The sequence below is a fragment of the Trichoplax adhaerens genome, genomic scaffold (genome assembly GCF_000150275.1).
Source record: "Trichoplax adhaerens TRIADscaffold_10 genomic scaffold, whole genome shotgun sequence".
In the NCBI taxonomy this organism is placed as follows: domain Eukaryota; kingdom Metazoa; phylum Placozoa; class Uniplacotomia; order Trichoplacea; family Trichoplacidae; genus Trichoplax; species Trichoplax adhaerens.
The window spans coordinates 368,670-395,147 of NW_002060952.1; the positions used below are offsets into that span (position 1 = coordinate 368,670).

Genomic DNA, 26,478 nt, shown 5'->3' on the forward strand with positions numbered 1-26,478 from the left:
AAACACTGTTGACTAGCAAGCGATAAATACATAATAATAAAATCTGTAAAATATATCCATGCAGATGTTGAAATAGGAGTGATTAATCATTAATAGCTAAATCGATTATCTCGCGCGATATATATATATATATATACATATATTGTATAGGCTGTACAGCTATTGCGCGCATATCAGTAGCCTTAACATACCGTATATAGAAAAATTTCGGAGTAAAGTAATAGAAAAAGGGCATGTACCTTATTATGTAAAGGACATGAATCATTTTCTATTTGTTACAAAATGTAGAATAGATTATTGTCGTTTTTATAAATACAGAAAGATGATTCTTTAAGGAAATGTTATTTTCTCTCTATTAAAAGTTTATCGATACTCTCTAATCTAATTCATTTTAGAGGCAAAAGTAGATGTATTAGCTCAGTAACTTATTGATAAAACTAGCGGTAAATCTTCACTTTAAAGCAGGTCAGGAAAATAATCAATTAGTACAACATGCTATCATTTTGCTAGCACATCATCAAATATTACTGAAGCTTATTGTTTTACATCTATAGAGATAAGAATTTCCCACGATAAACGGCGAATCAGTAATCTAAATTTAATATCTGTATTGCAATACAATGTATACAAAAGTCATATGCCAATGACAGCAATTATTGCTCCAGCCATTTGCAATAATAGGAACCCTAGGGTAGAGATATTCTGTAATAGTAATAGGCATAAACAATAATTTAATATCTCTTATTGTAAATGGACATTTGACCGAATTTTATCTCCCTATGACTCCTAGACATCACGTCTCCACCAGTAAATTTGTATCGGTTGATCTCTATTTCTTAATACAATCTGATTTATGTTTTCGAAAAATTTTTTTAATTATTTTTTTATAAGGAAATTAGATAGTATTTTATACTATCAAAGACTCACTCTCAATTTTGATCATCATTTTAGCGGCCTTTGTATTTGATGTTGTAGTAAATAGATGGAGAATACGTTAATATAAAGCGGACGAATACAAGAAAGAAAAGAAAGCATCAATTAAAAAATCGCAATTTGTAAGAATAGTAAAAAATAATCATCCTTTTGCTTTATGGCGTACGTTATAATGGAAGCAATGCTTGCGAAATATTCTAATCGAATTATCTATCATAAACAACATAAACCGATTATACGTAATTATTCTTTGTATAGACTTTAAGATTAGACATGTACCATAGCATCCCTCAATCATGGACCATAAGTTGTTTTACAACTAGTTGTATCAAATAATCTATCTTTATTTTTATATTATTAATAACAGGTTGCCCCAATTGGCACCGATATTAAGCACGATATTTAAATATAGATAAATATGTTACAAAATATGCATATAGCTTAATCGAATTTTTAATGATGGTTTATTCAGTGATCTTCGTTGATTATAAACTGAAACATGTATCATATCATTTCTCAATCATTTTCATAATTCGCATTTATAGTTAATTGCATCATATCATTTATCTTTTTTGTATTATTTAATAGCAGCTTGCTACAATTCACTACGATAGTAGGCAAGGTATACAAATAAATGCAGATATAAATTCATAGTGCACCTTCATAATTCTAACGATATATGTTCAGTAATCTTTATTATCTAATACAGACGTAAATTTACGGTTTAATTTACTTTAAAAGAACTATATTTGCAGTAATCAATAAAGAGTTTATATATTTTAATACGGAAAAAATGATGGCATAAATCATGAAGAAGGCCTTTATATAAACATATCATATATATATAAATATAGCCGTTTATGTTCTCCTTTAGTTATTAATGATAACTACGAACGTCTATATCCATACCCTAGGCGTTGTAATATTAATCATTGTTGTTTATGGAAGAACTGACGTCTTAAAATGCCATAGTGGTGCAAATTGTAAAGAATACCTGTATACAAATGTATCATATATATAAATAATCGGTCAAGTTCTCCATTGGCTATTTATAATAACTACGAACGCCTTTATCCACACCCTAGATATTATAATATTAATCATTGCTGCCTATAGGAAGACTGGTATCTTTGAATGCCGTGGCGGTGCAAACTATAAAAGAATGCCCTTATGAAAACGTATCATATATATAAAAAGCCGGTTATATGTTCGATTAGTTAATCATACTAACTACGAACGCCAATATCCACACCCTATGCGTTGTAACCTGTAATATTAATCATTGCTGCTCATAGATGGAATATTATCTTAAAATGCTTTAGTGGTGAAAATTATGAAGAACGCCCATATATAAATGTATCATATGTATAAATAGCCTGTTGTTTTCGGTTAGTATTCATAATAACTAAGAACACCTAAATCCACACCCTAGGGCATTGTAATATTTATCATTGCTGTTTATAGAAGGAATAGTACTTTTAAAATGCTCACTTTCTTGTAAGCTTAATTTTTGTCAAGTGATGAGTATTTGCAGTAAATATTACACGACTATCTTAATGATATCTTGCCCATAACGTTTCGTTTTATATCCCATTTTTACTACTTTAAGATCGCTCTTTTATGGAACTTTAGTAGATGTATTCGATTATTTCAAGATCTTTATGAGCTATTTAAAACTATGATGTCAAATTTAGCTAATTCGGTAATATAATAATCGATTGTTGATAAAAATAGTAATATTGATCAAATAAACAATTTTAAGAAATATCAATATATGCCACTTTATGACCAGATGAGAGTTCAAAACTAACTATGCTTGTAAGATAGCCCGAAACAGTAACTCTTAGAGTAAAATATTGCTAAAGAGTGTATCGATATTTGTCCTACGTAAAGATTCAATTTATTTTAATGAAATAATTTTCTTACCAACAAGTATGCAGATAATATACGGTATTAAATCAGGCAAAGTAAGATCCCAAAATTATTACTGATGCAATACGAAGCAACAACAATTTTTGCATAAAGTACTATATTACAGAAATATCGATATACACCTTATATAGTACATAAAATTTTAACCAAATAATTCACTCAGTAACCTTGTAGATGATCTACAAATAATAAACAACATTACTTCCTGAACTTAGTCCAATTTAGTGAATATTAAAACTACTACACACATCGTAAGCCATTTGATACTTAGAGCCCTATATAAGCAATGTTTACCATTAAATAGAAGTTTATAATCTAAAGTTATGAATGATATCCAATTATTTAACTTCTGGCCAACACCAAAGATTCTCAGCTGGAGATTGTAAATCTGGAATAGCTATAATCCTCTGACGTCATAATAAATTAGACTTGAATCGACGTGAATTTTGATATAGTTCTTCCATTTTTTTCGATAATGATAACATTATCTAAAAATCAATCACGTATTATTTGTACTCAAATTACTGATAATAAAAAATAGCGTTGTGATATGATTATCATGTTAGTATAGAAGCTATACACATATCTTGAAACCATAACTATCGCAATACTTTACTCACCTCGTATGAAAAGTCTCCAACTACATGCAGAAGCATATTGATAACTTTAATTAATATTGCAACGTTTGTACAGAACAGCAACTTAGATAGGAAATTTAATCCTATTTGAATCAGCTTTACTGGAAGTTTTTGACAACGAAATAGCAAAATAAAAACAGTAATTACCCATATTGACGTTAAAATTTGATATAATGCATCTTAAAGCAGTTCATTTATTGCAGTTTAAATCATCATTAACTCTCATGTAATTTAAAAATAAAACTGGGCCTTGTCTTATAGCATTAGTATCTTGAGCTAGGTATTTAATTGTAATTTGAATTATGAATCCCTTCAAATATTAATCAGCATTACAAATCAGTTGTAGTCTATTTCAGATCATTAAATCAAATAAACAGACAAAATGATATATCCGATCAATATGCTAGTACATTGTTATTGAAGCATTTTACCAGTGGGATAGACTGATAATATAGAATCAAAAGCAATGAGTCATAATATCGCCTTTCAATCCAAACATTATTCAGTCCATTAATCCAGCAAAAGGTTATCGTTTCGTAGCTGTAGATGATAAATCAATCAAGTAATTATATCGTTATAAATTACCGATAAAAGATCGTATTTAAGAGTTTCAAATTTAAAAATGAGTGAACCAATATCCCGGAATTAAAGGTTTTCATATAAGATTGTGCAAAGGTTAACGTGCAAACATTAGCCCATACATTGATAAATCGAAGCAATAATAATGAAGTTTACGTCAGATATACATCGTGCGGAATATAAAGACTTCATACAGTGATTACTAAAATTTACCGAGCAACGTTATATGGTATCCTAAGTTTATTAAGCAATAAATACCAACTTAATAAAAACTATACAAGGATAAGGATATTTCCTGAAAGGAGGAATGCTTCAATTGGCGTAGAATACCGGATAACTTTGACATAGTTTGGTACGTAATATTACAGCTTTCAGAAGCTAAATTAAATAAGAATGCTGCAACATGCTTCAATTTTAAATTGTAGAAATTAAACTAAACTCTATTATTTATGTTCTATAGATAAGTACTGTATCTGTTCCCTAGTGGATGATTCAATATATTTATCCTATGTAATAAACAAGGACTGATTCATAGCACTTTGCATGCCGTAATCGTTCATATTCCTTACGCAGCATTGCACATATTCTCCTTCCAATGTATTAAATATGTTAGGCGTAAAGAGCTCATAGCTTTCATGAAGACTACCATCGAGAAAGCTACTATCTACACAATAGCAAGTATATTGTAGTAATAATAGTAAAATATGTATAACAGCTGCTATTCATATTCAAAAGCTAGAAAAATCTGTTCGAATCTTGCTAGAATTGCAGCAATTCCATGAAATGACTGTCTAGTTAGTATAAATTTGTACTGATTCCACATTCTTTTTCTATTCCAATTTCGTTTGTACTCTATCAGAACAATTTCCCATATGATGCATATTATTTTGTGTGAATACTGAGTCCAGCTACTACTGTACTAGCTAGTTACTATCCTATCATGAAAGGTAATAGAGTAAATGAGTCTGATTTTAGTGTAAAGTTATTAGTTTATGTTCAAAAATTAGCATTTTAAACATAATTTAAGATAGTAAGACTTGCAATCCATACCAATAGAATCATATACTTTGTTTACTTACTCCTCTACAGAGATTTTACAGCCTGATATACTGTGCATTCAAGATAAGAAGCGCAAACAACATAACTAACCACAATTCATTAATTATATATGCATAGGGGGTCATTTTTAATAGCAGCCTGTAGGCCAAAGGGCCTGACATTTTACATAATCTAAGAATGCTATGTCAACAAAATTGTTGTTATTTTTCGTATCCTGAGTAATTACCTCTTGTTAAATTGAAGTCTAAACCAATGAATAAGTCAATAAGTATTCTTCCTAAACAAACAAATTAACATCATAATATCAGTAATAAACTCTTTTGTTCAGTATTCCATTAAATTTCCATCATCTGTATGAGTCTAATTTATTCAGCCATTAATTTAAAGTAATGAAGCTGTTTACTGCATATAATAATTATGCATGAATGTTCTTGGTAGAAGGAGCAATCAATATTTTTTATATCATCCAATTTAATAGTAAACATTTCAATACAAAAACAAGTGATAAAACTATTTTAGAAGTGATCATTAAGGAAATAACTTAGCCCGTCATAATGCCATATGTTAACAGCATTTGAGAGTGATTCAAATAATCTACCAGCAGTTCAATATAGCACTCAAATAGAATGATGAACAGCTAATATGAAGGAATCTTAATTAATATAAACATAGTAATTATAAATGAGGAGAATGTAAAGCTAGATTGCCAAAATGAATCATATTGAAATGGCATTGCATTCCGCTTGGCATCATCTTTAACCATTCTTCTAATACAATCTGCCTTTGAAAGATCTTAGAGTACTGGTTATCCACCATCTACTGTGACTATTGCAATCTTTCATTAAAGTTATAATATATCCCAATTTTAATGCTGACTTACTTCCTCAAAGCTTGTTTTTCACAAAACCACTGCTAATCAGTAGTATAAAGAACGTAGAATATATCAAGATCGATATTATGTAGAAAGTTCAGTCCTTTTTACAAAAATGTTATTGCAACCAAGAGACAACATAGCAAATGTTATCATATCATAGTGATTTCATCGCTGAGCAGCACAATCTTGCGTGTGTATACTGTAGAAGGATTATCGCAAAAATTTGCAGCTCTAAGATTAATTTAGATAGCTACGGTTTATATGTAAAAATTTCTATATCTGCACAATGAGAGTTAATCAAATTTTATGGCTACAGATTGTTACTGCTTTAAGTTTGTAGCGTGGTTAGCATTGATCATTAATCTTCTATATTTTAAATTATCATAATAATGGTTGCAATCCCAACTCGATTAGTGCATAACTGAGGATTGATTTGCAAATATTTCTAAGTCCAAAGATTATTGAAAAGATCTACTAAATCAACTGACATAAGTATAATGTTATTTCCGAGATTGAGCAGCAAGATATCGATCATTAGTCATGGATATCGCTGATAACTAATTTTGTATTCTGTAGAAAAAAATATTAAAAAGCTGTAAATTCTAGCTTAGCCTTGAATAGCTACGATCGATTTAAAAAAAATTTCTCATATCCAAATAACACTGAAGAGTATTACTAAATCAAATTGTATAGCCACAGATTGCTAAGGTTCAAAATTAACATCGTGATAACGATAATTACAATTTGTCGTGGACAGCATGATAATTGTATTATAAATAATCTTATATGCTCGTATTGTATTCTAGAACGATCACAGCAAATGTAGCAATTCTAATTCGGTAAATGGATAATTATAGCTAATGTGCAAAAGTTTTCATATCTAATAGCATTAAAGAGAATGATTAAGTCGAATAGGATAGCTGCAAATTATTACAGGTCAAGTTTAGTAGCATGATTACGATAATTTATGGTGGGTAACACGGCTAATCAAAGTTAAATTTATACGCTATGCTTAAAAAAGATCATAAAATAGGAAAAAATTTCAATTTGGTAAATAGACGACAACACTCAATTTGTAGAAGCTTTTACTTGTAAATAACATTAAGAAGAATTACCAGATTAAACTGTATGGTTGTAGATCGTAATTTCTTGAGCTAATAGCATGCTTGTAATAATATAGAGGTAGATAATTAATTAACCTTACATATTTTAGAAGGATTATAGTAAAGGCTGTAATTCTATCTGATCTAGTGGATTACTATGGTTAATTTGCAAAAATTGTCATACTCAAGCAACATTAGGCAGAATTACTAGTGATAAAATTATAATGTATACTTGCAGAATGTTAGTACTGTAATGTTTAATCATAAAGAATGCCGATAAATGTTCTTCTATACTTTAAAGTGATCATAGCAAAAGCTGCAATTTAATACTAACTCTGTCAGCTATAGCTTATTTATCAAAGTTTTCATATTTTAATTACGCTAAACAGAATTACTGAGTATCCAATTGTATGTCTATAAAACATTAGAGCTCCAATTAGTAGCACAAAAATACTGATTAACAGTGGATGATGGTGATAAATAATTTTATGAATATTTTAAAATGATCATTGCAAAGGCTACATTTCAACATTAACTTTTTCAATTATGGCTTATTTACCAAAATTTTCATACCTTAATAATACTAAAATAGAACTACTCAGAATCCAATTGCATGTCTATAAAATGTTAGTACTGTAGTTATTAGTACGAAAATACTGATTAATAATAGATAACGCTAATAAATAATCTTTTATACTTTCAAAAGATTATTGCAAAGGCTATAATTCAGCGTTAACTCTTTCAGCTATGGTATATTTACCAAAATTTTCATATCTTAAATTAATTAATAATACTAAATACAACTACTCCAATCAAATTATATATCTGAAAAATGTTAGTACTGTAGTTAGTAGCATGAGAATATTGATTAACCAAGGATAATGTTAATAACCTTTTATACTTTTAATGATTATTGCAAAGGTTACAATTCAATGCTAACTCTTTTCACTATGACCTATTTTACCAAATTTCATATCTTAATAATACTAAATAGAACTACTCAGAATCCAATTTTGTATGTGTAAAATGTTAGTGCTGCAGTTAGTAGCACGAAAGTATTGATTACCCATGGATAACGCTAATGAATAATCTTTTCTATGTTCAAGTAATTATTGTAAAGGCTGCAATTTAACGTTAACTCATTCAACTATGGCTTATTTATCCAAATTTTCATATCTTAATAATACTAAATAGAACTACTCAAAATCCAATTGTATATCTGCAAAATGTTAGTACTCTAGTTAATAGCGCGAAAATATTGATCAACCATGGATAAAGCTAATCAATAATCTCTATACTTTCCAATGATCATTGTAAAGGCTGCAATTCAACGTTATTTTATCGGTTGGAGCTGATTTGCAAAAGTTTTCATAACTTAATGATACTAAACAAAATTATTCAGGTGCAAATTGTCTATCTACAGAATATTAGTGCTCCACTCAGTAGTACGATCATAATAATTAACCATGAGGCAACGTGGATAACTAATTATTGAATAAGTGAAAATAATGCCTAGTTTTAGTTAGACTACAAAGTTGCAAAGCTACTCCAACTGCTATTTAACACCATGAAAGATTTACTTTTCAAGGTGCAATTATTGTCAAATTTAGCAAACTATCTATCACCTATTCCTCTCTATTTGGAGTAGCATGGCTATTCCTGTCTAGCTAAGAGCAGATAGAATGCTTGCTTTGTCCTTTTTCTTCTGTGTATAGATCCTCTATCATCTCTATTGGTCCTATGCAGGAAGCTAGAATAGAATTAGTAGGAGGTCTACGTTATTTATTGTCTTAATTAAATCAACTTGGAGCCATCCTCCATATTCAATGCTATTCCATATTGTAAATAGCCTAATGAATTGTCATTCAAGTAATTCTTTATTGTCCATCATGATGGTCGGCATAAACTAGCAAATGTCTGCCAAAGTAATAATATTCATTATTCTAGAGGGCACCAAGTCGACCAGGCGGATCTTACTCATTGAATTAACGTGTTTACACAAATATATGACGAGAAGATGTTGCAACTGTATATTGTTAGCAAATGATGACTGTATTTAATTATGAATTAGCGATAAATTTTCCCATCGGCTACTTGGTTATACTGGCTTAATAAATATTTTAAACATCGATTAGTTATACAGTATAAAATGAACTCCATATTATCATTTTCCTAGCTAGCTTACAACATTGCCTTGATTCAGTTGATATTTATATTATTGGCCAAATAAGTTCGAAAGCGTTTACTGACTACTCTATTACTACATTTTTTTCTCCCACTGCTGTTAGTCCTAGTAACATAGTTAATCCCATCTTTATTCAACGTTATTCATCTATTGTAAGGATACATGTCCATCCATTAGCACGATCATCATGTTGAGTAAATTGGATGTTGCTCAAAACGAAGCATTGATCGAGGTAAGTTTATTTTTCCTATTGATTTAATTCTAAAATTAAATTATTTGCCGTCGTCATAGGGTAAAAATCTTAAGCAGCAATAAAATCAATTTTATCAAATTTCTATGCAATAGTAGTTAGCAGAGTAAGTAGTCTTTCTACTTCACGTTGACATTGTGAATGGATGACGGTAGCCATAACTGCAAAGATCGTCGAGATTCAGCCATAACTAGGAATCGTTCTACGACATTTTTGTTAAAGATCTCGCTAGTATGATGACTTGTCTAATGTTACTGATAGACATTGGATATTTAGATTTATGGATATCGATGTTAGGACAAATCCTTTACTTTCTATACAAGCATGTGCACCCCCAAAAAGTCGCCATTAAGCACAATTTTGCATTAGTTCACCCTTTAAAAATGGCTACTTTTCCAGCAAAATTAACGCTCTTCCTTCGTATAACACTACTAGCGATCGTATAATAAATGCCCATCACTTTCTACTTGCAAAATCAAGGCTTCTAATACGAAGAGAAAATCGTTCAATTACACTAGCACTGTTTGATATTAGAAAGAAGCAAGTGTAGTTATTTATAACATCCATAGAAATATCTGCAAAAAAGTGATCATCAAGCCCAATCTTGTAGTGATTTAACTTTTCAAAATGGCTCTAGATTTCCAGCAAAATTGCCTTCTTCTTTCATACAACACCGTTCGTGATCAATTATCATCAATATCTATCCCTTTCAATTTAAAAAAAGCAAGGTTGCATTACGAAAGAAAATTTGCTTGATGGCACAATCAATATTTAGTATTAGAAATGAACGAGTGTAGTCATTCTTTTTGTTAAGTGTAATTATTGCCACCTTTCAAGAAAATCACTATACCAATTCAGGAGGTTATGTTGCTAATGAGTCAACGCAACTAGAGAAACTAGTCCGTAAATATCTATCAATAATTCTAATGTCTATTTCTGTATTGAACTTTCAAGATATTTCGAGTCTATTTAATAAGTAGGGACAAAATGAACGATGCCTTCTGTCCTCATCAATGCAGTCGAAACATGATTTTCTTTTATTAATCTCTTCCTTACTTAGCATTAATCCAGCCCTAATGCGACTCTCTGAAGTTAGTCTCTTTCTTGCTTGGTGCAAATCCAGTCAAAATACGATTCTCTGTGTATATAGTCTTCCTTGTTTGGCGCAATGCCTTCGATGATTATTATTTTAATGATAAATTGGGATAAAAATGAACTACGCCTTCCTGGCTGGTCAAGGCGGTCAAAATACATTCTGTGATATCTACTTTCTTCCCTGCTCGGCGTCGATGTAGTCTAAATACTATTCTCTGTTATTTTAGTGTATTCGTTACTTGGCGCAAGACCTTCTACAATTATTAATTTGTTCGTCAATAGGGGTAAAAGTGAACTATCTCTTTTAGGCTTGCCAAGGTAGTCAAAACGCTATTCTCTGTCATTAATTTCTTCCTTCTTAGCTCGTCAACGCAGTCCAAATACTATTCTCTGTGATTTAGTTTCTTCTTTGCTTGACGCAATACTTTCTGTAACTATTACTTTATTAATAATAATTATTAGTAGGGATAAAAATGAACTATTTCCTCTTGGTATGTCAACATGGTCAAAACTACTATTTTCTGTTATTTAGTCTCTTCCTTGCTTGGTATGCTATCTCCTATAAATAATAACCTTTTTTCTGTGGATTAAGATCATAGAATACTGATTAAAATTTGTGTATTAGTAAGATCGAAAATTTCCTATCATTACTACTCTATCTATTCGTATCTTTCTACCTACATTAGGTTAGGATAGCCTTTCTAAACTATCCCAACCGTAATAATTTGAGAATTGGCTTCATGTAGCCTCTCTATCTTTCCTCGATAATGGAAGTAAATGCACTCGTGTTTATTGTAGCTCCCAACATCACCACATGTTTTCCTTCTTTCTTTACAATGTCAGCCTATTCGATGAGTGCTTCATCATTTTACTCTAAGAAGAACTGAAAAGGACAGCATAAAATGATCCATCGCGGCAATCGGCTATTGCTGTGATATGATCTATATAATTTATTTGACATGATTATCAAAATGGTTCCCCTTCTGTAGACACCAATACTCTCTCTTGGCTAACGAATTTATCGACCTATTTTGACTTTTAAATAACTTTTAATTTAAGAATGAAGAAAGTCTAGTAGAGTAGGCACATAAAATAACATATCGAGCAAGTGGATAAACTTGATCAAAAGCTCTTTAGAGCTTTCTTTATCCTCTGTGATAATGTCCGAAAGGCTTAAGATTACCATTAGCCCGAATCAAGACCATTAGGATATTATAACAGGGGTTACCATCACTGATTTATACCTGTCTTTTGAACTAGGATTATACGATATCCCTTTTTGATTAAGCAAGAAAGTTCAACATTCAATCTAATTGTTGTTGTTTAATTTATTTTGTTGTCTGTAATAGTTCCGCGACAATGTTAAATCACTACTGGATAAGCCAGAACAAGACTTGCACTTTCTACTGCGATTTTTACAAGGTAAGCTAAACTTTTATAGCTAAGGATAAAACTATTCCTTATAAAGTAAATGAAAGAGCCATTTGGATAATCATCATATCATCGATGTCGTAAATAGCAAAAGGATGCCGATGGCATTGATATTGTACTTCTTTTTACGGAGATTTGCACTTTTACTCTATTACTATCCTACTCACTTGCGCCCTCTACTTCTTCAACAAGTGGATAGAAATGCAATGGATAGAGTCCTTAAAGATACATTTGAATGCCAAATTTATCCCATTACAAATTTCTTATTGGATAACGAGGGGTAATTAGCAATACCTTGCATCATTCCTATGAAGTAAATTGATTATAGCCAGGCCTTGACAAACAGAAAAGCCATCAAACGAGCAATCCATAACAACTGCACGTAAAAATTTTCTAGGCTAAATAGCTTAAATCGATCAAGCTTTATAATTTAGCAACATCAATTTTATTTGAGTTCCATCTAAAATCAAGAGATGATTATTATCGTAAACCTCTAGTGCATTACTGACTTCCGTATAAAATATAGATGCTATATTGAGTGTATCTCAGTTTAATGAAAATGTCAATCTATTAATCCTAAACTTGCATACTGAATTACCAGTTTATTCCTTCTCTGGTAAAACTAATTCAACAGTATTTTATCACCCAAGGGCAATACCTTCTTCTAGCTTATTCTAGCACATCATTGAATCTATTCTAAAATTATTAGCGAATCCTTGAGTTAAGAAAACATAGATGATCAACTGTTCAAAAGTATGCTAATGTTCTATTAGGAAAATATGATCTTGCCTACAAGTAGGCTAATGCTCACTTTTGCGATGGATTAATTCAGTAAAGCCATTACCCTCTGGATGATATTTGTAAACTAATAGTAAGCTCAGAAAATATGAAATACTACTTTACTACATGGATATCCATGCAAGATTATTCCACTTATCATCAATAGTTTCTCATAGATCATTGTTGATATCAGATTACTTTTTTCTCATCATTATTCGGTAAAATCGTGAACTGTAGATCGATATACATTCAGAATTCGATACTACTGTACATAGAAGCAATCCATAGATGGGCGGTTGCATCTTTCAAGAAATAATCCCAAATTATCGGCCATGAAGTACTTCAAAGGTTCATGAGATTTTTTGTGCTTCAAGTTAATATGATTTCTTTCAGCATGCGGTTGTGATGATCTACGGTTCAAACTATTAATATGTAGACATCGAACTCCTCCATGTGAGAAATCAATGCCTTCAGTAGATCGTTAGAAACTCCATTTTAGTTGTATTAGTGATGCTTATGTAAATACTGCAGTCTATTTTTCTAAATAAACACTGACATAACATTGATATAATGAGTTAATTTCCCTCATTTGCATGTCTTTGAATGAATGCTTCAAATGGGGCTTTCCCTAAACTGATTATAGAATATCATTAGGATTGTAATTTAAATTTTACATATAGGTTTGCTATAACAGAAAATTACCTTGATGTACATCTAATTAAATCATTCTTCCCAACAATGAAGGATCAATAGTGATATTGACTTAACCGCTGATGCTAATGGCTGTTTTTTGGGCAAATCAATTAAATTCATTAACGAAACCCGTTAGCTTAGCACATGGGGTTATTTAAAAAATTATAGCCTATTGAATCAGATTTATATCTAAATTGATATCTTCATTTATACCTATGATTGCATATAACAGGTATAAGTATCTATCGAGACTCATGGCCAAATATCCGATTGTTGCTCACGATAAATCAAAATAATATGTTGCCTAGTCTAGAGTAAATGAATGTATCTTGCATTATACACTACCAAATCAGACTCAATGAATTTATTCTTAGGGCTCTAAAAGTACATTTTAAATCATTAACTCCAGCATCATTAATTTCACTTTGTAAATATCCTTGCCGTATTTGTGTTATGAGCGTTATGTACGCTATCGCAACACTAGATCAATCATGCTAGCCAAGGTTAGAGACGTTATAGCAGTCTTAAATGCATAATCCACTTTTTATTTTGAATTACTTTCTCATCAGTAACATCTATATTCGCATTTTTATCGAATGGTGGGTAGAATGTTATGAATTAGACCTGTTGAGCTTAATTTTCATAGTTAAATATGGGGCGATAAAAGGGACAGTATAGTAGGATACCCGTAAATGGTGCTAGAGGAATGTTAGCATAAGTTATAATAGTTGCAAATAGACTCAGAAACAAGTTAGAATAGCCACATTGAGCTTAATTAGTCTAATTCATTCTTGATTCTATTTGAGACTATTTGCAATTTACGCTAATATGACTCTACCATCATTTATTTCCTTCCATAAATATTTTTTTGCTACAGAATGGTAGCATAAGCTGTAACAGACGTTAATAGACTCAGAAAAAAGTTAGAATAGCTATGTGGAGCTTAACTAATCTAATTCATTCTTGAGCTTATTTAAGTCTACTTGCAATTTACGCTGACATGACTCTAGTATCATTCATTCCGCTCTATAAGTATCTTTACTATATCTAGACTTTGCATACCATTTCATCTCATATCTTACATGTATATCTCTGCTTGCTATAGAATGTTAGTATAGCCTATCATCGACGCAAATAGACTCAAAAATAAGTTAGAATACTAGTAAATAATTTAATTAATGCAGTATGAGCTGCACATCATATTGTAGACTGAAATATCCTACTCAGTAAACCGGTATATGTAGTATCACGAGCGAGGAAATATACTAGTGCATTTGCTATAAAATGTTATTATAACCTATGATAGACGCTAATAAACTCAAAAATAAGTTATAATAGCCATATTGAACTTAACTAGTCTAACTCATTCATATCCCATCAGTTAGATAATTGCTTGATAAGGTTATATTAAATTTGATTTATCATTGCTTGCTCATTATAATTACCTGAATATCTTCTCTAATCATTTTCTCTGACTAATCTTGATTAATCTTTACTTTCATTCATTTTCCCTGTGGTGCTTAATTCAAGCTAATAATTTCGATTTATCTAAGGCAACGGAAATGCTTAGAGAGGTAATTTTAGCTTTCAATGTCACTGTTTTTACTTGCTTATAAAATTTGCTTCAACAAAGATTGAATACTATCTATCGTAAAATTTGCCACACCAGAACTTAATTTTCCTACAAAAGTCTAATTATAAATCACTTTTATATCCAGCATGCACTAAAAGAATGGATTAAAATAGCTTTAGCAATAATTTAGAACTAAGCATAGAATAGGTCGGATTGAAACTGGCTATAGAGGCAGTTCTAATTCGACATGCGCACTATTTATCTTCTTAGTATGTCATTAGTCAAAATTTTATATCGATTAAATCAATTATATGCGAGTAAAATAAAATATTGTACCAACACGGTAATATTACTCTGCATCAGTGAGGGAAAAGCCACTGTTTTTCAAAATAAGGCTGATTTTGTTTCGAATAATTTAGAGCCTTCGATTTCGTCGTCTATGGCGTTTAGGCGATAATCTTAGTCAATGGAACCCACCAGAGGTGAGATCTTAGACAGCATGGAAATTTAAATGCCATAGCATCTTTCTCTCTGCTCTATCCAGTATAAAGGGCTGTAAACCGTCATAATACTCAAAATTTAACTAATGTCATTCATTGTTCTATAATCTTTACAAAATATTACAAGTTAATCATGATTAAATTTAACCTTTTATTTCCTTCATCTCTTGAATACTGGTTAGGTGCTAAGAAATTATTTTCCAGGCGGTTGGCTTCCAGGATGTGATAAAGATGGCCATCCGATACGAATCGAGCCAATGGGAAAAGTTGACATGCCCGGAATTATAAAATCGTGCCAATACAGTGAATTAATCAAGTTCCATGCTGCTATTTCTGAAAAAGGTTTATTATTGTGTCGCGAGTTTGGCGATAAGGCAAGAGATTCATAAGAACTATACATTCTCTCTGTGCTCAATATACTAATTTTAAATACTATGCTTTATTTTTACATTATTGCTTGAAATAGCAATATTAATTTCAAGCTCAGATACTATATACTTGCTTTTTAATAGTTAGCTTGCAATACAAAATGTCAGTTTAAAATTGAAATATACTATGCTTAATTTTGATCATTTTATTTAAAATATAAAATATCAATTCGTAATTTAGGTGTAAAATGTTTAATTTTTAAAACTTTATCCAGAATAGAAATATCAATTTCGAGTTTAGAACTCTGGGACTCAAGTTAGCTTAAAATACAAAATATCAATTTCGAATTGAAATACACGGTGCTTAATTTTGATCATTTTGCTTGAAATGTAAAACCTCGATTCGGAATTTAGATATGAAGTGCTCAATTTTTAAAACTTAACCCAGAATAGGAAGATCAATTTCAAATTTAGATATATTGTGCTTAATTTTTATCGTTTTGCTTAACATAACAATATCAAATTCCAAATTTAGATAATACTTAATGAACAGTAAAATAATACTAATCCTTCAATATTAATTTCGGACATTATAGCTGAGAAAGTATATACATTCCTTTACACTTATTATCGATTTGGAAGGTCTAGGCTTGGATTTTCTGTGGAAGCCGGGTAAGAAACAATTTTTCTAGATTATCTATCTCTATTACATCTAACAACCTACCCTAATTCTTTATTGAATTCCTAATTATGTCTTACAAACAAATATTCAACATGAATTTTCTAATCTTAGGCATTAATATATATACCGAAATGATCAGCGTGCAAGAACAAAATTATCCTGCACTTTTTAATAATATTTTCATTATCAACCCTCCCATGTTCTTTTCGCAAATATTCAGCATTGTCAAGCCGTTTCTACATAGTAGTGCTGATAAAATTATTATTTTAAAAGGTAAGCATAGCGTGAAATTAGTCATAAAATAGACAAATTTTGTGATTATAATATGGCATTGTTACTCTATTAATAGACGATTACAGAGAAGAATTGCGAAAATATATTCCTGTCGAAAATATACCAGCATGCTACGGTGGTAGCTTGGTAGATGCTGATGGCGACGAACACTGCCGTCAATGGGTATGAATTCTAGAATTCAAGAAGATTTCTTTCATACTTTACTGTATCTTAACTATTTACTATTCGAATCTATGGACTTTCCTATTCATCAACCTTTTCAAATAATATTAGCAACCTTCTGTCTTAGTCATAATTACATTAGATAGTAGTAGTAAATTAGCTTTATATAGGCAATTTGACAAGGTAGAACTCGCTTCTGTAAGATAACTCCTATCCTTACAAGCGCCTTTTAGCCATCTTCTAGTCAAGTCGCTATTAGATTGCAAGAAGTTATAATTTTACCTTGTGCAAGGAATCTATTAAGCTATTAACAAATTGCGCTTTAATCATGCTGTGCCAGTGATCATCTACAACATTCTAGACAAGCATAATTGGGACAAACTATTTAGTAAAGATAGCAAATTAATCACCAAAATATATATCAATTGGTTTATTACTTTTCAAATGCACTAGCAAATGATTTAAGTAATGTTCTACTCCGCATTTTATAACAGCGATTTATTTCTAGCTTGATATATGAACAAGCACTTTTATTTCAGAATGGAAAGCTGCAGTATCATATTATGCGATCAAAAATCATTTATCATTTCACACTTTTATTTAAAGTGTCTTGTATATTCAATATGCTACAATTTTTTAACCGATTTCAGGACTCACAGCAAACTTCATATTGAACGAATAGTTTTTGATAAAAACTGAAAGGATACGCTATTCCACTAAATAGAACTATAATTTTATACTCAATAGAAGCGGCTGATACAGCGAACATATCTCAATTTCATAACTAACTTTTAGGATTTTTTAACTCGATGCTAGCGTGTAACTTTGAGATGAAAGCAGAAAAAATACTGCACGATTAAATATGATTGCAGTCTTTTATTTTACTCTTACCAGAAGTATTTTATGAAACAATTCCATGATCAAATATGATTGTGAACCCAAATCTTATTCTTATTATTAAGAACTTACAAAGCCCCTATAGAATAATTCTATAATCAACTTTTACGGTAGAAATTGTAAATTAATTATGATTAAATTATTGTATAGCTAAAATTTAAGTACTTTTACGCGTAAGATAATAATTATACTTTATCCTGCTCATAGATAACCTATGGAAACCAAGTTCCGCAAAACTACTATATAAGCGATGATAGTGCCATCATCAGCGCTATGAAGAGTAAACATCCGCCATTGAATTTAATTCTAGATGAGGTTAATGGATGGAATAGAAATGCAATCACTGATACAATTAATGAGTGTTTTAAATTCATCTTTCATCCAAAATCAAATGATGAACTGCGGTACCTTCCGTCCATAAACAACTAATTCCTTTCTAACATTCACTATTCCATCTCTAGTTCAAGGAAAGAATCAATGATTTAATGCTGCAAGATAATTACGATAATGAAACTTGTATGAAATGGCTGAAATGTTCGTTTTAGTAGCTTATATTAATAGCTTTACTTACTTTCCTGAATATTGGATCTCGTCAAGATGGACTTCTAATAACGACTAATTGTTAATCCATTTATATTAGGTTACGATTTTGATTTAATACAAGCTGAAGAAATGTTTCGCAGGGTTAGTTGATCCTATTTAAACAGGAATTAGTTCACCTTTTTAGTTATTAAATTACAATATGCCTTTACAAACTAAAATTAAAATCTTTGAAAAATTCGTAGAATGTAGAATTTAAGCAAATTTGGCGTCTAGATGATTCAATTCTTCATTGGATACCTCCGCTGGTAAGATAGATTCGACACTACGCAGACTATAATTGAGTATCAGGACTGATAATTAAAATGTTTAATTAGATATATGTTCTGTCTTTGGACTCTAGGTGTTACAAAAGTACTTTCCTGGAGGATGGCTACCTGGAGTTGACAGAGATGGTCATCCAGTTAGATTAGAACCACTTGGGAACATTGATTTTCGAGGAATTATGCATTCGTGTACATTTAGCGATTTATTACGCTTTCACGTAAAAGTTGCTGAAGAAAACATTAATAAATGTAAAAAGCTAAGTTCAAAGGTAAGTATTGGAGTCTTAATTCTTACCAGCAGTAACCTACATCTATTCAAATCATCAATTTTCGAGAAATTATACTAACCAGAACCTTGAAAAGTTATAAACATCCTCAACACTCTAATTATTACAGCATTTACATTGTTTGTTGATAATATAAGTCATTATAAATTCTGCATACGTAAAATAAAGTAGAGTCTTAATATTGATATCTAATCCCTAAGAAAGTAATTGTTTAATTTCATAACTAAAAGCTCTATAAATCAGCTGTACTTATATTAGTTAAAGATATTGACAAATAGAAAACGATTACAATTTCTTGGCATAAATTATCTGTACCTTATTTCGGAAAAATTTCAAATCCTCGCGATAAAATTAAAAATTTATAATAAGTAGTCAATATAACTGTATCTTATAGTACCGGATTAATCTATAATTTTGATATTATTCATTGAAATAATCTTATTCTTTCCTTTAAATGTCTTTCAATCTTAAAAATTAGGCGGGGAGATCTATTGAAGGATATACGCTAATTGTCGATCTAAAAGGACTTAATCGAAGTTTCTTATGGGGTCCAGGTAATAATTGAATTGATAATGTATTTGAAATGACTTCCTATACTTCAAAGGGTAAATTTTGCTAAATAAACATCTTGTGGAGGATACATTAGAACTAATACTTTTTATCTGATGTATTGATTTTTAGGTATCACCGTATTTAATGAGGTATTACAAATTAAGTACCTTAATCTATTTAATAAATAGCGTAATGTCTGTGTAATAAAATTCAAATTCAAAGAAGACGTCAATGGATAGTAATAGCTTTATTACAATTTATTGGGAGTCTAATGTGAACGCTGGATAATAACTAACTATTAACAGAAGACCTCGCTTTATATGCAACTGGCAAACATCATCTGCCATTTTACAAGTTACTATAGCTTCCTAATTAATACAATAGGAACTTCTGCTAACACCATCGTTTCTTATATTATCGTCTATCTTTCCAAATACGGCATAGATAATAACTGATTACATTGTTCATATACTTTCAGTTGCCAACACTATTATAATCATCATAATAGATAAGATATCTCTACTAATATAGGATCTCCTATATTAACGTCAACAGCTATTTTACTTAAGTTAGTTAATCACTCTAATGTTACAGTCTGAAACTATTTTCTATCACTAAAACAACATTTCCACAGTGTTATCCTAATATTTTGACATTTTTTTCTACAGATGCTTAGTTTGATAGCCAATAACTATCCATCTAGCCTGAAAGTAATCTATCTCATCAGAAGTCCTCCAATATTTCCGGTCATCTATAACTTATGTAAATCATTCTTAGGACGAGATACCGCCAAAGTTAAATTACTAGGATGTAAGTTTTACAAATGCATATAAGAATTTTAACGCAAGGGATAAAAACCTTTTGATTTTAATCAGCATCCTAATATATAGCTAATAAATTTAACATTTACCTTAAAAGTATATATCATAACTAGCATAAATACTTAACATCAAGTAAAATTGCTTTATAACTACATTTTTGATTATCTCAACTGATTATTACTCTGTCTACTTTAATATAATAATAATTACTAGCCGATTACAAAGAAACCTTGCTCAAAGTTATTAATCCAAATACATTACCAAAATATTATGGTGGAAATTTAAAAGATTCAGACAGTGATGAGAAATGCTCCGAGTGGGTACGAATATTTTATTTTAGCAATACTATATATTTACTCAATAGGTGTCAATTAAAACAAGTGAAATATTTCAATTCTTCAAGCTTAGGATATTAAACTTATGAATAGTTTTTGCATTCCTACACGAAATAAAACTAAGTCTTTATAAGCTTTGGTAATTTATTAATTACTATTAACAATGTGTTTTTTACCAACGTTAGATTTGTTACGGCGGAGAGGTACCACACTCTTACTATATTAATCAAAATGCCAGTTTACAAGACGATTTAAATTGGCAAAATGTAGTTATTTCAGCTGGGCTCTCATTTAAAGCTGAATATCCTGTTGATGTCAAAGGTAGCATCTTTCGGTAAGCTACGCTACTCTATTAGAATTAACCATCGATATATTCATTTTCAATCGATTCTCATATGATACCAGTCTTACTAGAGAGCAGTGGCTTAAAATTTTAATAATTTGGTAGCTTTTATACTACAATGTCCAAGAATAATATTAAATTTTTAAATTTAATGGTCATATTATTCCCCTGCAGGTGGAAATTTCGATGTAAAAAGCACGACATAGGCTTTGGTGTATATTTTAAGAAAAATCTGAAAATTAACACCCTGCAAAATATGAAAAACCTCGTAAGAAAGACTGCTTATTGTTGAATTAGGACAACTTTAGTAATCTATCTGTCGCAAAACAGCTTTGCAACAAGATAGCGTAATGTACGATCAATAAGTCAATTCCTTGAACTACGTATCAAGGAACGATATCTGCACTATCAGAAACACTTTTGCTCTACTAGCAGACTACACAAAGACTTAAACGCCTCGTATTTTACGTTAAACACTAAGTTTGAGAATCCTCTTTATTACACGATATACTGCATTTATATACTCTTCCTCAATAGTTCATGAGTCATAGTTAGTACGATTAACTTTGGAATCATTTACTGAATTAGATATTAATTATAGCTACTGCTCCCTTAATGCAGACAACAGTATTTACGAACATAGATATCTGATGACTAATACAGAATAGTCAGATTACGATATGTCCTATCACGGAACATTTCCACGATAATTTACAATCTACCATAAGTAAGTTACAATCACAATGATTCGAACTGTAAGTAGATGATTTGCATTCCCTATTATAACTACTAGTCCAAACTCCCGACGCTCTGCTGACGGGATACGATAATGTTCCCATTTGTTCATAATTAACAGATAGTATTACCATTCGAGGTTTTATATATCCCAGTAATAGCCGGGTACTACTATATTTAAAGGAGATTGATTTAATGTACGTACTGATCGTGCATTTTCACATTGTTCACTTCGCTTTCGCCTATCAGATCGCTGACTAACTGACATTATCCTCTTAGAAACACTTTTTGTTATATTATATATAGCAATCAAAAATAACCGGGACAGGGGAACTACAGTAGGGTGTCATAAAAAGTCAATGCTATATTAAAACACACCATATCCAAATTAGAAGTTAATTAAATAAGGATAGGCTAACAGAATTATCCTAATATAACACTATCACAATATCCTAGATAATATATTCATCATTTCAATCTCAAGAAAAGAAATTTGTGTAACGCTAACCAGTTTTATATAATAATAAAAATCACGATCATATGACGATTAATTCTCGAAAAATAAGGTTTTATTAGTTGTTACATGAAATCTGTATTTGATAATATTAAAAATTGCATAATCTACCTTTCTCTATTTTGTACAGTCTTAAGCCTTATTTATACCATTTATTTATCGTATAGATTCCTGTTGAACGACATTCTTGCCGAGTTATACCAGAAAGAGGTAGCTTATATTGTGAAGACGTCGGCATTTGTAAGTCTTAACAATTAGTTAACTTTGAAAGCATATATATAATCACTAAAACTATCATGCAATACTACGAGATATGCTTTCGCTATTAACTTATAAATATATATTTATTTTAATTTAAAATCATTATAGATGCGCTGGTTTTCGACAATTCTTATAGCTACTTTAATTGGAAAGATGTTAGCTATCAAATAGAAATTATAGAACCTAGAGTAACTGAAGATAATGATAGTAAACTGACTTCCGATAGTTATACTCTCGGCTGAGAATCAGAACAATCACAACGTTATTACCAATTTTTATTATTCCACAACAAGAAGTATCGATATATTAAATTCAAATAATAATCACTTATTACTCATCCAATCACCTGGTTATGCCACTCACTATATTAACTACTATGTTACCTGTTACCTACTATATTCAATGATGTCAAATTTTAATTCTGTAAGTATTTAATGTCACAAATATCATATAATGCTTTAGATCCAATAGATATTGCATGACTAATTTATTCGAATATCTTACTCGATTTTTGACTGTAATCAATAAGCATGTGCGGTATATGACCCCCAATATCGCTCTAAGATGATTAAGTAAACTAAGAACTGATGCAATAATGTGGCATCTAAAATTTCAATTATACGAGTATTAATAAAATTATTAATAAGTCTCGTAAATTTCAACATATTTCAGGTTTTTGTATCTATGCCAGTAGTTACAGTGACAAAATAAAATATGGTGGCACCTAGAAAGTAAAGTGTTTAGCAATATATAATTGTTGCTTCATGTTCATAATTTTCGAGGTCTAGTAACCGGTAATATCGAGCAGTTTCTTAGCAATTGGTTGAATACCGGTCAATGAACTTGTAATTTATGCAGCAGTGGATCCTAGCAGGTTAAACATCTAATGCGAAACTTTGCGATCGATACTGTGAAATATCCGAAAAATCATTGCTATGAAACATTACGCGATATATTTACAATAATATTTTTAAATACGATATAAATCAACTGATTTAACTCTTTGATATTGTTCAATTATACTTCTAATAATCAATTACAAAGTTCATACTTGTAATTTATTATTTTGACCCTAGAAGTACAAAGCATTTCTGTTTAGATGATTGCGTATTGATATGACCGAAAAAGCAAGGTCCGTTGCATGTAAGAGGACCTTATTAATCGATACACAATATTTAATTGAGATCAGACGCTATAACTGATGAACTATTATATTGGGCAATATATACATTCTAGGAATTTATTAACAAAATAACTATCGAAGCCCTATTGATCTATTTGTATTGTTAAGGCTTAAGCCGATCACGAATAATTACATTTATCTTATTTTTCATATCCATATCAGTTATCATAGGATATAATGATGTTTTTGTCAATAATTTATCTTGTTTACATATCTCCTTATCTTGTTGCTGATAAACAAGAATTCTAATGCTAAAACCCATTCTATGAAATTTCCATAAATAGTAAGATCAAGCAAATAAATTTAATCTAATATTGATCGTTGTTGATATCAAAACACGGTAAAATGCCTCCACATGATGTAAAAAGATGCCAAAAGAATCAATAGCATTATGCTAAGGCTTAAATCAAAAATTAAATGATATCATTCACTGAAATAACTAAGCGTTGTTTCTTTAACAATAGAGAAATCTTCTAAACTTGTATAAAATAATACTTTGGTAGAGGTATATCTCAAAATAATGAAGTCTAGAAATTCATCTATGCCGTGCAGACAAAAGCACTTCTAAATTGATAACTTAATTGAGTTGTGTGTCATAAATGGAAACATCCGCAAAGATGTTTATCAGTAATGGCATCAAAATTATTCGTTAAAGACATTGCTTTAACTGACTAGTACTGCTTTATCTTGTTGAAGTAAGTATAATTCTGTAAGCTTTAAATTATATTTAGCTTTAGTAGCAATAAATTGTCATATTTATTAAAAATAAATAGTATACAGCAGTGGCAATCATAGTCCTCCAGCAAATTCTTCATTTCGTGGAACAATTTTTATACTTATAAATATTTACAGCGCGTACCGATAGTTAATATTCGACTAAATAATACGATAAAATAGTAGTGAATTCTGGCTTCAATCTATGCATTGAAGCAGTGCCATGAGCTTATCATTGAGCATACATTCTTGCTTAGTATCGGAATTACTAATATACGCTATAGCAGAATACAATGATTACGTTGTTCAATATAATTATTTGCCCGTGACTGGGCATGATAGAATATTCTAATTACTAATATGCGCGACAGTGGAATGTAATACTTACGTAGTTTAATATGATAACCTGTCCGTACTCCGGTAGGATATAGTGTTATATGCGCTATAATAGAAAGCTATGGTCACGTCATTTAATGTGATTATTTGCCCGTACCCTAGAAGGATATAGCATTCCAATTACTAATATGCTACGGTAGAATGCAGTGGTTATGCAGTTTAATACGATTACTTGTCTGTGCCCCCAGTACAGTAGAATGCAAAACTTAAGTAGTTTAATACGATTATTTTCCCGTGCTTCTACAGGATAAAGTATTCCAGTCATTAATATGTACTACCGTAGAATGCGATGCTTGCGTAGTTTTATATGATTACTTGTCCGCGCCCCAGTAGAATATAGTATTCTAATTCTTGGGCTTAACGCGTGAAAGCGTAACCATATACATTGGGTGTAATAGTAATACTGCTACTGTTATTTAATAGGCCAAAAAAAGGATTACAAGTGAATACATCGGGCAAGTAGAGATCTTTTTGCTAATAGCTTGTTATAGATACTGTTATACTTTGGGTTTTACTGTAATAAAGTTTAATTTGATTTTAACAATCCTGTCAGTTGAATATATTGTAAACCTTGTTGGCTTTGCGGTAACTTAATATTAGTATATAGCATAAAGATAATTTTTTAACAAGCTTTTTTATATAATAGCAAATATTATGGATCTACAAAGGGTTTTGAAGAAATGAAAAGATCATTAATTTATTACGCTGTATTAAATAATTTCGATCGAGGTCATTAACTGTAAGATGTAAGTAGAGACTACTAAAGGAAAAATACAAGTATGCCAGTTTTTAGAAATGCAAATACTCGCACAGTACTGTATGATCTCGTACTTATAGGTGTGGCTGCTCATCGCTCTATCCTTCATTCAAGCTGAATACTGTGGTTGCCTTATTTATGAGATTAGCAACTCAACCAGGATTAGCTAATAATAAAAATAAAATTAATAGCTAGACCGTAAGATTGAAATTTCTCTTCGTTGTGATTGCTAAAGAAATATCTTATAAATATAGTCAACAGTATCGAGTTAACACAGTAATGATTACAGAAAATCTTAAAAGTATCACTTTTTCAAATTATGACCCGATGCAGATTTTAAGGTCATCTACCGTAAATACGCTATCGAGATATTACTTTATTAAATACTGAAGGTTCTGTTGGTATAAATCTAGATTGACACATAATGACATACTCTGTACTTTATAACGGTATACTCTATCTGAAAATTTTATTACTGCTGCTACTTTCAGTAACAAGGACGTAATTATTTATCAATGACTTTTTACCATACATCAGATCTGTCTTACCTTACAAATAAATAGCCTAAATCAGATTTTAACCGATAGATCTATATACTCTGTAAACATCATCAAGGGAATTAATATATGACATTAATAAAAATAATAGAAAGGTAGGCAAGTCTATGATATAGTTTATGTTTGTTT

The 26,478-nt window shown here is 30.5% G+C and overlaps 1 protein-coding gene across 1 annotated transcript; it reads left to right on the forward strand.

Moving 5' to 3' along the window:
• Positions 1–14,043: 14,043 nt before the first annotated feature.
• Positions 14,044–22,984, forward strand: TRIADDRAFT_59198 (uncharacterized protein; the record flags this gene model as incomplete). Its single annotated transcript, XM_002115192.1, has 19 exons — positions 14,044–14,055; positions 15,545–15,607; positions 15,808–15,967; positions 16,590–16,665; positions 16,815–16,948; positions 17,025–17,131; positions 18,236–18,343; positions 18,490–18,562; positions 18,669–18,712; positions 18,814–18,876; positions 18,972–19,163; positions 19,660–19,735; positions 19,863–19,882; positions 20,402–20,543; positions 20,768–20,874; positions 21,075–21,223; positions 21,407–21,500; positions 22,649–22,721; positions 22,851–22,984. 19 exons carry the CDS (start codon positions 14,044–14,046, stop codon positions 22,982–22,984), a joined length of 1,827 nt encoding a protein of 608 aa, XP_002115228.1.
• Positions 22,985–26,478: the final 3,494 nt, after the last annotated feature.